The sequence below is a fragment of the Lepidochelys kempii genome, chromosome 25 (genome assembly GCF_965140265.1).
Source record: "Lepidochelys kempii isolate rLepKem1 chromosome 25, rLepKem1.hap2, whole genome shotgun sequence".
NCBI lineage: Eukaryota > Metazoa > Chordata > Testudines > Cheloniidae > Lepidochelys > Lepidochelys kempii.
This window is the reverse complement of record NC_133280.1, coordinates 14,301,749-14,316,716: the sequence shown is the minus strand read 5'-3', so window position 1 is coordinate 14,316,716 and position 14,968 is coordinate 14,301,749. Positions and strand designations below refer to the sequence as shown.

Genomic DNA, 14,968 nt, shown 5'->3' with positions numbered 1-14,968 from the left:
TCTCTCTCTCTTTGTTTGTCTGTCCCTTCCACAGCTCCTGCTCATCTTCTCTCTCTCCCAAAGCCTCGTGCGTCAGCTCAGAGACGCTCTCCTTCCCTTCATCACCCTTCAGCTCCACCTCTTTCTCATCTCCTTTAAGGGCCTCCTGCGCTTTGGCTGGAGCCTGGCAGTATCCAAAGTAGGAAGGGTGGTGGGCGGGGGCAGGCCGTGCATGCCACCCACTGGCCGATTCATCCTGCACCAGAGACCCTTTGGCCGTGTGGGTCCGCCCAGCTGGCTCGATAGTCTGGCGCTCCGCAGGGAACAGCCATGGGACAGTTCTGGTCTCCCGGGGCGCAGGGGAGCCTTTGAAAGCAAAGGAGCAATAACACAGGGCAGGAGGTGGTGGTGAGATCCGGGCCTTTCCCCTCTAGGGGGCACCAGCTCTGGTCTGGCCCCAGGGTGGAGGGACTGGCTGGCTCAAGGGGGCAGAAAATGGGACATGGGGCCTTTCACTCTTAGGGCAATTGGTTGCAGGTAACAGGGAAGGAGGCTCCGTGTCTTTTGTCTCAAGGGTCCCAGTTCTGATTACACTCAACGGCAGCAGACTGAAATTTGCTGTCCTGTGCCGGCTTGTTGTGGGGTCATGTGTGATGAGTTTGGCGTGTCTCAGCCAGGCTGTCAGCTGATCAACACCGTACGATCAACTGCCACCCTGCGGGTCCCTTTCACCCCAATTACGGTGGGGTCCACTCGGACACTTTTGGGGAGTAGCTGAGCCTTGTGTGCACCCCCTGCTTGCCCCCCCCACTCCTTCCCTTGCCCCCGGGGCGGGGTAAGCCTCTGTAAAATAGCGGCTTGAGCCCAGCTTTGAGGCAGCGCCGGCGGGATGGAGACAGGCAGGGGAGCAGGTTCCCCAGATGTGACCCGCCTCCCTGGTGCGTCTGTCCCTTCCCCAGATGCTGGCCACGCTGCTCATCACCCGCCAGTTCCTGCAGAACATCAAGGAGGTCTCCCAGCCCCACCTCTACCGCAAGATCCAGCGGGGTGACCTGAGCCTGCAGAACATCCGCGACGTCTCCCACACCATCTTCCGCCTGCTTGCCCAGAGATACACGGCGCCCAGGTTGGGCCCCGAGCCCCGGCCTGCAGAGCAGGCGGCCAGGCTGGGCCCCGAGCCTGAGGGGGCAGGCGAGGGGCCCCAGGGGGAGAAGTGCCTCAACGGGGGCTGCGGCGTCCCCGAGGAGGAGGAGAAGCGGGAGTCGGACTCGGAAGACGAGAGCATCCTGGACTGCGGGCTCAAACTGAAGAAGGTGAGCTTCATCGAGCGGGCTGAGCGCCGGGGCCGGGAGCTGGGTGGCATGGAGGACGCCAGCTTCCTGGAGGAGGGCAGCCCCACCATGGTGGAGAAGGGCATGGACCCTGCTTCCATCTTTGAGCTGGCCGAGGATGAGGAGGAGACCGAGGGGCCCTCCGGCAGCCCCCTCCCGGAAGCCAAGGAGCTGGCAGTGACCCTGCGGGCTCGGCGGGGCCGGGCGGCTGAGAGCCAGGAGGAAGAGGAGGAGGAGGAGGGCAGAAAGCGGAACCGGGCCTCCTGGATTGACCCACCGGAGGAGAACTACTCCCCCCATCTCACCCAGGCCGAGGTGGAGAGCTGCATGAAGAAGTACGAGGTGAGGGGCTGCTGGGACGGGGGAGCCCCGTGTGCTGGCCTCTGGCCCCTGGCCCCGAGGGGCTCCGTTCGAATCCTGCCTCAAGCAACAGGCGAGAGGAGTCTCTGTAATTGCCCATAGTACTCACATCATAAAGGCCCCCCTGGATCTACCCTGCTTGGTGCTCTCAGAGCCAGGGCTGGGATAGAGGGGGGTCAGGGCAGGACTGAGGGGCACTGGTGGAGCTGTGGGGGCAGGGAGCCCAGGGCTGGGATAGAGGGGGGTCGGGGGAGGATTGAGGGGCACCGGTGGAGCTCGTGATTGGGGGGAGCAGCCCAGCGCTGGGATTGCAGGGGGGACTGTGGGTCAGGATCCTGGGGCATCAGGGTCTCGCACCAGCATGACTGGTCTTCCCCCTCCCCCCAGGACACGTTCCAGGATTACCAGGAGATGTTCATCCAGTTCGGCTACGTGGTTCTCTTCTCTTCCGCCTTCCCTCTGGCTGCCCTGTGCGCCCTCATCAACAACATCATCGAGATCCGCAGTGATGCCTTCAAGCTGTGCACCGGCCTGCAGCGCCCCTTCGGCCAGAGGGTGGAGAGCATCGGGCAATGGCAGGTAGGGAACAGTTGGGCTGGCGGCCGGGCCCCCATCCCCACAGGGCAGTAAGAGCCACCGGGAGGGTGGGCACTCGTGTGAAAGTAGGGTGATCAGATAGCAAATGTGAAAAATCGGGACATGGGGTGGAGGGTAATAGGTGCCTATATAAGAAAAAATTCAAAAAAATCAGGATTGTCCCTATAAAATCGGGACATCTGGTCACCCCATGTAAGAGCCATGCATGGTGCTTTCAGTCCCAGGAGAGGCTGTAGAGGGGCGGGATCGTGGCCTGCTTTGTGCTACCAGGGGACTAGCCTGGCTCATGGGATCCCTGCAGGGCACAGAGCTGGCACAGCTAGGCACCCAGTCCTGAGGATCTGTGACCCTTGGAAAGCAGAAGAGGAGCCAAGGGTCTATTTGATGCAGCAGGAGCCAGGAGGCTCGCCCCAGTGTCCTAGGCAGCCTCCGCGTTTACCTCCCTAGTCCCTCTGGTTCTTTCAAATGGATACAGGACTGCGCTTTCCTCAGCGCTGTGCCGTGCTCCACCCCAGAGGTGGCTGCATGTCTCCGGTGGGAGAAACGACCATGTATTCTCTGTCAAGAGCTGTATGGCGGGAAACATGAGTTACCGTTTGTTAAGGACTCGGCACAGGCCTTGCCATCCCGGAGCGTCCTTTGGGGCAAATCCTGGCCTTGCAGCCTCTCTGCTTCGCTCTCTTCCTCAGGCTCCCAGTGTCTGGGGTGGTGACTTGACTCTGTAGCTGGGTCACTCTATGCTCTCGCCCCAAACCAAGACCAAAAGACTCTTCAGCCCTGCTGAGCTCAGCCATCAGCCCCGTTCTTTGCCAGCAGCAACGGCCTGTCCTACTGTCCAGCTGCTGGCTCCTGGGCTCCAATCATCCCCACCATCCAGGCCAGGTCTGCCCTCCTAGCCAGGGCCTCTTGCAGACGGGAACAGTCAGACAGTGCGCAGCCCAAGTCAGACTCCCAGCCCCCACCTCACCCATAGGAGCAGCCTGGCCACTTTCCTCCCCGGCCAAATGCTGGGCTGTCTTCCTCTTAAAGCTAACGCCCCCATACGGGTGTAGTGAGGTGAGGCTTGTCGACCAGAGTTGGCTGGCCCCAGCCTGCTGGCCCTTAAGGGGGCAGGCTGCCCTGTTACATGTGATTCTATCCAATGACAGGCAGGTAGGAGGACGGCTCAGCCTATGCCATAGGGCTAGAGCTTGAGTGGAATCAAAAAGGCCCCAATTTGATGGCGACTAAAAATGAGGAAGCACTTGTTCAACCTGTGGAACTCCCTGCCACAGGATATTACTGGGGCAAATACCTCAACAGGAGGAGAGAGAGCTGATTAAGGATTTCATTGGCAGTGGCACGAGCTGTGAGCCCCCTGCACCAGGGGACAAGCTGGGGAGCTCTCTATTGCCACATTCGGTGCAGCTCAGGGATCTCGTGCCTTCCCCTTCAGCATTTGCAAGGACCTCTCAAGACAATCTGCCACCCTCGGCAAAGGTTCAGTGTGTTTCCCACGTTGTCCTAGACCTAGGGTAGCAGATTTGGCTTGGCCATTCCGCCATCATGACAGAGGGGCGGCCAGGCCAAATCTGAGTCAGTGGCGTTGTGACCTGGTACACAGGTTCCCATGGCCACTCAAATTTGACCCAGATGCCCCTCCATGAGGGGGGCTTGGCGAGATGGGCTGGGTTCCCAGCTCAGTGCAAGAGCCGGCCCGCAGGTGGTGGGTGTGAGTGGCACATCTCATCCCATGGTGTTTGTCTTGCAGAAAGTGATGGAGGCCATGGGCGTCCTGGCCATCGTGGTGAACTGCTACCTGATTGGTCAGTGCGGCCAGCTGCAACGGCTCTTCCCATGGCTCAGCCCGGAGGGAGCCATCATCTCCGTGGTGGTGCTGGAGGTACGGAAGTGCTAGCAGGGCTGAGGTTTGTTATTGTAGGGTCTTCTGAGAGTCCTGGGGCTGTGCATGTGGTTTGTTATTGCATGGTCTCTGGTTAGAGCTGGAGCAGTGCATGCTGCTTTGTTATTGTAGGGTCTGTTGTTGGAGCTGGAGCGGTGCATTCGCTTGTTGTTGGAGCTGGGGCTGTGTACGTTGCTTTGTTGTTGTAGGGTCTTTCCTTGGAACTGGAGCGGTGTATTTGCTTGTTGTTGGAGGGTCTCTCGTTGGAGCTGGGGCTGTGTACGTTGCTTTGTTGTTGGAGGGTCTTTCATTGGAGCTGGAGCGGTGTATTTGCTTTGTTGTTGGAGGGTCTCTTGTTGGAGCAGGGCTGCTGCTGTTTTCTTAGCACAGACCGGCACAGCATTTGCTTTGGGGTGGGGCAGCTCAGTAGAACTGCTCCGGACGGGAATCAGAGGGCGAGGAGCCCAGGGGGCCGGTCAGATTTTGGGCTCCTAGCCCCATGCCGTTTCGAAAGCAGCCATGCAGTGCCCTCTGCTGGCACGGCCAAGACTCTCCCCACAGCTCTCTGCCCGTCTCCTCCCCGCAGCACTTTGCCCTGCTCCTGAAGTACCTCATCCAGGTGGCCATCCCTGACATCCCGGCCTGGGTGGCAGAGGAGATGGCGAAGCTGGAGTATCAGCGCAGGGAGGCCTTCAAGGTGAGTCCGGCTCCCAGGGGTCGAGCGTCCGCAGCTCACGCACCCCAGCTGCCCGGCTGGGCGCGAGCGTGGGGGTGCCTCAGCCTAGAGGTCATGTCCCCAACCCCTCCCCGGTCCCCTCGCCGGTCCCCTCAGCAGAGGGGCCGGGGCTTGGGCGGATCAGTCGCTGGCCTGCCCTCTGGGTGCCGGCCCGGGCTGACGCACGTCAAGGAGCAGCCTGGGGGTTGCTCTCCCTGCCCCGGCCCCTCTTCTGCAGAGTCCGCCCCCCCCACCCCCGCCGCGGTTGCTTCTGTGTGACCGGGGCTGGAGGCAGCAACACCCCAGGGGAGGGGCACCCGGAGCCGCGCCGTGACGAGCGGGAGGCTCCCCGAGCCCCCTGCCGCGCCAGGCCCCTGCCGCTAACCAGCCGCTGTCCCTCCCCTCCCCTCTCCTCAGAAACACGAGCGGCAAGCGCAGAACCACTACCAGCAGCAGCAGCGGCGCCAGCGGGAGGAGGAGGAGCGGCAGCGGCAAGCCGAGTACCACGCCCGCAAGGAGCGCGAGACCAGCCGGGACGAGGGGAAGCCCGAGGCTGCCGGGCAGGACCCCGGCCACGAGAAGAGCCAGGCCAAAACCAAAGGGGCCGGCGGCTCGTCCCATGGCTCCGAGAAGCCCAAGAGGCCCAGCTCCCTGCTGGCCACCAACAATGTCATGAAGCTGAAGCAGATCATCCCGCTGCAGAGCAAGTTCCTGTCGGGGGGCGGCACTGGGGCAGCCAGCGCGGCCGCGGCCCAGTCCCCGACGGGCAGCGAAAACAAACTGCCCGGCTTCCTGAGCTTCAAGTTCCTGAAATCGCCGGAGACCAAGAGGGACGGGGGCACCGAGAAGGTCCAGTCACCCACCAAACCGTTCAACCCGGGCAAACTGTTCAACTTCGGCAAGTCCGAGGGAGCCGGGGCCAGTGGCAACGGTGCTGCCGCCCCCCCGCCGCAGCGGCCCGGCCCCTCCTCGGAGGGTGGCGAGAAGCAGCTGCCCGGCAAAGCCCACCTCAACGGGCTGGTGGACGAGGGTGGCGTGGAGGAGGGTGAGCTCAGAGCCGAGGAGGAGAGCACAGGCCATAAACTCTAACCGGGGGGATGGGGGGACAGCGGGCAAAGGAGTTACGGATCCCGGGTCTGTTCTTCAAGCAGAATGAGGATGTGCCCAGCCTGGCGTGGGGCTCTTAGGACACCTGCACCCCCCCGCGCCATCAGGAGAGTGGAGGTGGGTGCGTAAGGTGAGCGGTGGCCGTCCCATCCCCCGCGGCACGGGAAAGCAGAGTTCAGGGGCTGGGGGGCTGTGGCGCCTTGGGACTTGAGACAGGCAGCTTCTGCTCCCAGCTTTGGTGACGGGATCGGTGGCCTCAACTCAGTGCCAAGAGGCGGTTCGGCATCCTCAGCACAGGAGAGGGGCGGGAATGGAATCAGGGAGCAAAGGTGTGGGCAGCAAGGCAGGGTCGAGGGGTGCCGGCAAAGCCCTGGACTGGAAAACTAGTGGGGGGGCGGGAGGGGCCTGCACATCGGGGGGGTGGCACTGCGTTGCAGAGGGGGCCCATGACACAAAAGTCCGAGTGACTTGACAGAGCAGTGCCCGTTGAAGATCGAGGGGCATTGGTGGAGCTGGGGGATTGGGGCTGGGCTAGCAGGGGGCTGTGGGTTGGGAGTGAGGGGCATTGGTGGAGCTGTGTGTGTGCAGGGGGAGGTCAGGGCTAGAATAGCTGCGGGGCTGTGGGTCGTGACTGAGGGGCAGCAGCAGGACCACAGGTGGATTTCTCCCTGTCTCCTAGCTGAGCCAGGACCCGCTGGGGCCCTGTGCTCTGGGCATGAAGCGCTTGGGGGGGCAGGGGGTGTATGGGTGCTGTACGTGCACGTTCCCCGAGCACTCCCTGTGGTAAATCTACCCTAATGCAGCACCCAGAGCCAGGCACAGAAGCTGGCCGTGCAACCAGGGGCAGCCTGAGCTTAAAGCTGGAGGGGTGGGTCAGGCAGATGGGGCTGGGGAAGCAGAGGTAGGAGCCGCCCGCAGTGGCCCTGAGCTCAGGAGCTCAGCTGGGGTGTGCTCAGAAGTCCTTTCCCCTGCGTCCCAGAGTGAGTCAGAGCCCTGGGGCCCTGCAGGCTCTCAGCAAGGACTCTCCAAAGCTCCCTTGGCTCCTGCTGAGCCCCTGGCATCTAATGCAGGGAAGCTGTGCCCCTGCGCAGGGAGAAGGTTATCTCCTTTCCTGCCAGCTCTGTCCCCCTGACTGCAGGCGTTCGGCCTTGGCCTGCTGTTGTTATTGCAAACACACACCAGAAGGGGGCGCTCCCTGCCTGCATCCTCACAGGGCTCAGCATTTGCTGCCACAGCTGTCCCAGCCCCTGAATCTGGCCCCCTGGGTCCAGGTCTTCCTCAATCCCTGCTACCCTGGCGCCAATTTCGCCATGACGGCCTGCTTGTGCGAAGAGTGCAAAGTGCCCAGTGCCCCAGGCAACAGCTGGCGATGGGCTGGATGAGCTAATGGGTCTTTCGTGTTCCTAAAGTCCAGGGTGGCATGAATGGGGTTGGCGCCACACCCGCCTGACTCGAGTGGCAGCCATCCATCAGCCGGGGGATGGGGAATTTAGCTCATAGGCCACCCTTGTCAAAGTCTCTAGTCCCTTTGGCCAGCTGGGGATGGACAGCAAGGGAGCTCAGTGCTGCAAGATCAGGCCGGAGCCACCAATCCCCCTGGGGCTGGCAAGGTGTCACAAGCATCCCAGCTGGGGGAGCACGGCAGGAGGAACGGAGTGGGCGAGCCCAGGTACGGCTGGAATGAGGGGGCTGGGGGCACAGGCCCACAGGGGCGATGTGGAGGCAGAGATCAGGAGGAAGGAGAGGTGGGTCACCACTGAATCATTCACCCCTGCCTTCTCACCAGGCAGAAGCTGGTAGAATCCCATATGCACTAGATGCAGAAGGGAAACTCGCCACTATTCCATCTCACCGCTTCCAGAGCTCTCCTCCCAACTTTCTAGCCTCGAAATGATTTGATTTTTCCAGTGCAGGGACATCTTTCTGCTTGAAGAACAGACTGAGGGGTGGGGCAGCGAATTTGAGCCACATAATTTCCATGCATGGTCGACATTTGTTGCACTAAAAAACGCCCCCAACCTAACAGACTCTGTTCCGTTCTTCTTTAGACAGCTTAAAAGGCGGAGGCAGGATCTGGGAGCTGCTGCCTCCCCAGCTTATGCAAAATGTTGAGCTTTACGGTTTCCAGAACAAAGAGCACCCTGTAGTTATTTCTTCAGAGTTCCACTGGCAGGGAAGAAGGGTATCCAGCCCTCAGTAACTTTGGAAGAACTGGGACGTTCCTTCCCCCCCCCAGCCCCGCAATAAGGAGCTTGCACATAAATGTCATGTCAGACTGGGAAAAGAATCCGCTGAAGGTGGGGGGGCTCAGTGGGGTGGGGAAGGATAAATAACCAATGATCTTAGCAACCAAATAATTGCGGGGTCTGTGGAATTCGGGGTGGGTGGGAGGGATTGTCTTCACTTCAGCAGCGGGGAAGTTTTTGCCGTAGCTAGTTTATAGTTTTATCTAGTGCTTTCATGACTGAAATCTCAGAGAGTGGCTGAGAGCTCTGCAGGTCACCCAGCGTTTCAGCCACACTAGGATTAGCAAGCGAGCTTTTGGTCTGCCAGGGCTCGTTACTTACGTTGACAGGTCAATGGCTGATACACTTCTCTGCTTGTGGCTGACTTAGCTTTGCGATTTAGTTTTGGATTGGGACGGAGGAATCTTTGACTATTTACCAGAGGGATGCTGTATGAGGAGGAAGGAGCTGGGGACTCGGCAGGGCACGAAAGGAACTGCCAAGGAGGCAAAGTGTCTAGAGGAGCATTATGCCAGGTGGTGGCAAGGGACAGCGTCCACCAGGCTGAGTCTGGGGACTGATAGGTGCGTTTACTGTCGGATGTTTTGGTTTAACTCTTTTTACAGACGTCAGTGGTCCCTCGGTTGCTTTATCATAGGAAGGAGACAAGTCCAGAACCTGTAGAAATTCTCCCCTGCCCCATGCGTGCCCCACAGCAAGCTGTGTACTCTCACGCACACTGACAAGTGAATCGCTAGATGCGTAGAGCGTTTAGAACTAACATATCTGGAAGGGGACATACCCACAACAACCCGAACAGAGAGATGGGGGCTTGGCTGGCCCCATCGCTGACATCCAATCTTTAGGGGGTTTGAAAGCAGCCAGTCTCCCCAAGTAGAAGGGACCTGGAGTTCTCAGAGTGGGTCCTCCAATGGCTTGTTTGCAGCTCTGTCTTCTGCAACTGGCCCAGTACTGTGTGTGACATTCCAGGCTTGGGGATACCAGGAGATATCTCCCAGGCCCGGAGTCTTAGGAAACAACAAAATTTTGTATTTTATTTTTATTCTTCCTCCACAAAAATGGTGTTTTTGTCTTGTAACCAAGCCATTCTGTAGCAGCAATAAAATAGGCCCAGATGTTTGAGGATCTAACCAGAGCCAGAGAGGTGTAACACAGACTAGGGGTGGTGAAAGTTTCCAGCCCTCTCTCACCTTCCGCTGTCTAATGGACAGTATTGACTAGACACCAAGAAGGGAGAGAATCTGTGTGTAGAAAATAGCTCTGTGCTACCAGGCACGTAGGATAGGCAGGCTGGGGAGGCAACAGCTGGTGAAACTACTATGATTACGTGCCGTTACTCAGTTTGGTTGGTTGCATGGTGAATGGATGTTTAATGCAGCTGCATGGGGGCCTAGTGTTTCCTTAAATGCGGGTAAGCATGGTATCTCCTCTTTGCAAGATCAGACAGGGCTGGGTCATGCTGCTCTGAGCCACAAAAAGCCTTATGGACATAAAGTCTGGGGCAGAGTTATCTGAAGAGCAGGGAGGGGAAACCCCTCCAGTTACGTGCCTGGATTTCCCTTCCTCGGAGATTTGCCAAGAACCTTCTGATCTCTCCCCTGCCCTCTTCGCAGCCTTGATCATGGCTGTTTGCGTCTCACTGAGATGGACTAGAAGGGGCCTCTCTCCTGCAGGGAGGGTATTATTGAGCAACTCGGCATCTCTGCCACTGCCCCCAGCCGTTGAGCGTACTGCTTTGTAGCATGTCAGCCCAGGGACCCAGCCCTGGCATCATGTCAGCAGATGCGTCCTGGGTCCCATGATAGACAGCAGGAGCCGTGACTGTCTCACACCGTGGTGCTTTGGGGTGGGGGGTGGACACAGGGTCACCCCAAGAAAAATTGGGACAATCCCAGAAAGAGCAGGAAGGATGGGAACTTGGGATTCCAGGGGGCCAAGAGGCCGTGGTGACTGGGGATCAGAAATCCAGCAGGCGCTGGGAACAGCTGCTGTAGCAACTCCTCCTGGCTGCCACCTGCGCCGCAGACAGCAAGTTGGCCTCTCCCCGTCCCCTCTTTCAGCTGCCATGGAGCAGCAGCTAGAGAGCAGAGCGGTGGCAGCTGTGGGATGAAAGGTGGGGAGAGAGCACCCCCCAACCTCACATTACCCCAAAGAACCTCCCAGACACCCCAACTCCATCCCAAGGCCAAGGGTGGGATGAAAGAGGTAACCTAAGAGGCCTTTTCCATCTGCCTCTGCTACACTCCTAGGAAATGCTTGTCACTAGCTTATTTCTTGGCTGTCAGCGATGCTGATCCCATGCCAGCAGCTGGGCTTTGTGGCCCTACAGAAAACCTGGGCCCAAATCTTGCCCTGCCTTCCAACCTCTTTGATCCCACCAGGGCAGCCTTTGGCCCTAGCTCTACTAAATTAAGGTCTGGATGGCACCAGGGGTGGTGAGGTTCCTCCTAACACTGTTTCTCTGATGACTATCATACACCCCAACATTATCACCTTTCCAGAGGGCGATCTTCTCCCCTCTGGAGGTCCCAAGGATTCTCCACCCCTCCAATTATTTCCCACCACTCATCCCAGGAGCTGAGAGCTAAGCAGGAACCCTTCCACAGCTGGAGGAGCTGCTCTGCAATGGTGCAAAGTCATTCCTCAACTTCTTGGTGCCACGGGCAGTCCGAGGAGGAAACCCCAAGGTGGCTTTGTATTCAAACACCGTTTTAACTTGTTTTTATAAATGATCCACCTTCAGTTTGTTGAAGCCAACTCTTGTGTTTGTCATTGTTTAAATCACGCTGGTCTTAAAAGGAGCGAGCTCTTATTTATTATGTTCACATGAGAGTAACACTCCTGAAACTATATCCTACAAGCGCCACTTACCAGGCCCCCAGCAGTCCAGGGAATTTTTAAAACATGTTTATCTATAAACATATTTATATGAGCATCTGGCTGTCTGGTGTCTTTCTTTTCCTGGGCAATTACTGTACAAAGAGTGAAGAATTTGGGGTTTTTTTTGCTGTTTTATTTCTTTCAATTGAAATTTTAAAAAATAAAGGGATTATTTATTTCTTTTTGTCATATTTTTGTAAAACCTGCAGAAATGCAATAAAAATATATTTCAACAAACATGACTATTGCCATCTGCTGAATCAACTAGACAGTTTGCAGGCTGCGTCGGCTCCGGGGAATCATTTCTCCCGGTTTCTGTTCCTATGCCCTGGTTAGTAGAGGTCTCCAGTGTCCTATTGGCTGTCACCAATAGCTTCCGCCATGTGAGGATAATAAACACAGGATTAGCAGATGTAAGGGCAGAAGAGACCCTGACGATCATCTCACCTGACCTGCATAATGTAGGCCATAGGTTTCTGAGTACGTGCATGTACGTGAGATGGGGAAAGGTGCGAGTACCATAGGGAGGGGGTGGCCGTGTCTGAGAGGTCACTCAGTCTGCCTCAAGGGTTTTCCTTGAGGAAGCCCTGCGAGTTTGCTTTCGTTTTGAGGGCGATTGGATTAAATGCAGGAGTGGGAGCCAGGACTTGTGGGGTCAGTCCAAGCACTGGGGCAGGCAGCCCAGTGCGGGGCTAGAACAGAGAACTGGGAGTCAGGATTCCTGGGTTCTAGTCCCAGCTCTGCCAGAGATTCATAATGGCCTTGAGTGAGTCACTTCCACTTGGGCGGTCTCAGTTTCCCCAGCTGTAAAACCAGGGATAATAAGGAAACTTAGAAAGCTCAGGGCCTGATTTTCCCCCCAGGAAGAAGCAAGATGTGAGACATGCTGTTCTGTGCCCCCCCTTCCCTACTGATGTCAAACACAGCAGGACCAAAGGGGAATAGGTGCCAGGGCAGCCATGGGTCTTGTTCCTATCCTGCCCCAAGCAGTGAGAACACACAAGACTAGAAGCCAGGACTGCCAACCCCAGTGATTCAAAAATCCTGAATCTATCCCCCACAAAATTGCCTTAAAACCATGAGATTTTAATGTCACACACGCAGGGTTCTGGTTATTTGCCTCCTGGTGACCAAGCCCATTTTTGGAGGGGGGGGGCAGTCTCCCCAGCCAGGGGCTGGAAACTTTTCTTTGGCATATATGAAATCTGAGATCCTTCCCCCCACAAACCCACTGCCTCCAGGAGCTGGGGCTTAAAGGGAAACACCAAATCACTCAGGAGTTGGCAACGCTGACCTCTTTCCCCCACCCCCATTCTCTCATGGGCTGTCCCCACCCTGGACTGGAGGACACCCCCTGGGGGAGATGGACTGACCAGGCCCAGCCAGCTCCAGCTGGAAGGCTGCCAGCCCCTCAGCAGCATATCCCCAGAGGCCTCTGGCCAGGCCCTCATCATGGCACAGAAACCACACAGCTCCCACCAAGATAGCACTGGAGCCGCTGGCTGCTCACTGGCCTCCAAGCACTACCTCCTGGCTCCCCAAACAGATGCACTTGCAGGGCATTCCCTCACCCAAGGGGCAATGCGCAAAGGCCTCTGGGACCCACAGCTGGCTAAGGGTAGCCCAAAAGACGGAGGGGCAGGCAAAGCTGATACTTCGTGACTTGCAGCAGGTGGCCTAGTGATCCTGGGGGCAAAGTGGGGCAAATGTATCCCTTCACTTTTGCACTTCCCAATCTTTCCTCCCCTGCAGCCAAAGCCACATTAACTCTGATGGTGTTGCAGAAGCTACAGGCTTGCGCATGGAAATGTGCCCTATGGATGAGGTTGCCTCCACCTATACCATGAAACAGTTAAATCCACAGTAGGCCCTGGACCAGTGGTACATAGCAGCCCTGTCAATATGCCTATGTAAGAGCTTTCTGCATCCTCCCTAAGACTAGTAGGGGTCACCACAGCCCCTAGGAATAAGGGACGATATCGACCTTGGAAATGTAAGTTTCTGTTCTACAGCCCACCAGCACTGCTCCAGCAGGCCACTAGCTCCACCAGAGAGCGGGGCAGACTGGAGTGAGTAACCATTGAGAAAGGCATGACTATTCTATACCTTACAAATAAATAAATAAGTGCTTCCTGTCTCTTCCGTCTGAGAAGCAGGTTATAACACCGCTATAAATATGATTGGAGCAGAGGAGAAGAGAATGCAGGAGGACCTTGTTTACTCAACAGACAAAAGGGATAGGAGGAAGTCACAAGATATACTCAGTGCATAACTTGTACTGTGCGATAAAGGGGTTAGCACACTGGTGATCTAGCTTCAATTCCTAGATTGTCACTAATAGAAAATAAAGTATGAGCGGCCACCTTCTACAGCTAACAAGGAAAAACATATCTGGGATGAAGGGCAGTTTCTGCCCTGCTCCAAATGCCATTTCTAACTCGGAAGCAGGACACTTGGAGCACGGCAGAATAGAGAAGCTACAGCGTGACATTTCTAGGGGCCTTCACCCACCCACCCACAAAGAAAAGTAATAATTAAAGCTAGGTGGAGAACAGAATGCTCTTTCCAGAGGATTTGAAATTTGTTCTCATTCTGATTGAAAAATGAAACAAATTTCAAAGTTCTCAGCAAAAAATGTACACAGAATTTTGTTTTAACATAAGGCAGGCCACGGCAGGTCAGACAAATGGTCCAATAGCCTGTCTTCCAACCGTGGTCAATGCCAGGTGCTTCAGAGGGAGTGAACAGAACAGGTAATCATCAAGTGATGCATCCCATCATCCACTCCCAGCTTCTGGCAAAGAGAGGCAAAGACCCAGACCCAGACCTTGCATCTCTGACCATCTAGGTTAACAGCTGTTGATGGACCTCTCCTCCATGAACTTATCTAATTCTTTTTTGAACTGTGTTATAGTTTTGGCCTTCACAACATCCCCTGGCAACGAGCTCCGTCGGTTGACTGTGCGTTGTGTGAAGTACTGCTTCCTTTTGTTTGGTTTTAAACCTGCTACCTATTAGTTTCCTGGGGTGAGCCATGGTTCTTGTGTTAGATGAATAGGAAGTGTTCAGTTACTCCTTCACTTTCTCCACACCAGTCATGATTTTATAGAACTCTGTGAAACCCCCCATTAGTCTTCTCTTTTATTTACTGAAAAGACCCAGTCTTTTAAATCTCCCATGGAAGCAGTTCCATACCCTTAATCATTTGTATCTCTTTTCTGTACCTTTTCCAATTTGAATATATCCTTTTTGAGATGGGGCAACCAGAACTGCATGCAGGATTCAAGTATGGGAGTAACATGGATTTATACAGTGGCATTATTATATCTATCCCTTTCCTAATGATTCCTAACATTGGTAGCTTTTTTTTAACTGCTTTGTATCCACCTAAATGTTTTGTTTAGGCCAAAAAAGTCAAAACTTTTCATTTGACTGTTTTCATTTTTGAATTTGTTGTATTCCAGATTATAAAAGTTCTGTTGCTATAAGAAATGTTTCGTTCAGAACGTTTCACTGCTGTTGCATTCTTTCTGCTTTTTCCCTCCAAATCAAACTTTCTGCAAAACTGGCAATTTCACACAGTGTTTTGATTTTGATTGAACTGGGTTTTCCCATGGAAAATCTTCACTGTTTTTGCAAGCAGCTCTATCAGTAACAGTTCTGTTTTCCATGTGTACCTATTATTCTGTGCACTCACACCCATGGTAAAGTTATGGGACAGAAATATAGCATTTTTTTAAAAAATCAAGCTTGATTTGGGAGTGCAACAGTCACTCATGTACCAGTTTCGGCACTCAGGCAGCAAGCAGTCTCACCCTATTGAAGTAAAAATGGTAGAGGAGAAATGGGAAAGAAAAACATTCTAATCCTC

At 55.6% G+C, this 14,968-nt stretch overlaps 1 protein-coding gene across 2 annotated transcripts in view; it reads left to right on the top strand.

The window, feature by feature from the left end:
* ANO8 (anoctamin 8) overlaps positions 1 to 6,370 on the top strand; it is a 31,689-nt gene extending 25,319 nt beyond the window's left edge. For both annotated transcript variants that reach the window (XM_073323940.1, XM_073323939.1), the window contains 5 exons: positions 939 to 1,652; positions 2,058 to 2,249; positions 4,018 to 4,149; positions 4,736 to 4,846; positions 5,282 to 6,370. In XM_073323940.1, the coding sequence (XP_073180041.1) occupies positions 939 to 1,652; positions 2,058 to 2,249; positions 4,018 to 4,149; positions 4,736 to 4,846; positions 5,282 to 5,953 (1,821 nt within the window). In that variant the 3' untranslated portion in view covers positions 5,954 to 6,370. The remainder of the gene's footprint in view (positions 1 to 938; positions 1,653 to 2,057; positions 2,250 to 4,017; positions 4,150 to 4,735; positions 4,847 to 5,281) is intronic.
* The last annotated feature ends 8,598 nt before the right edge of the window (positions 6,371 to 14,968 follow it).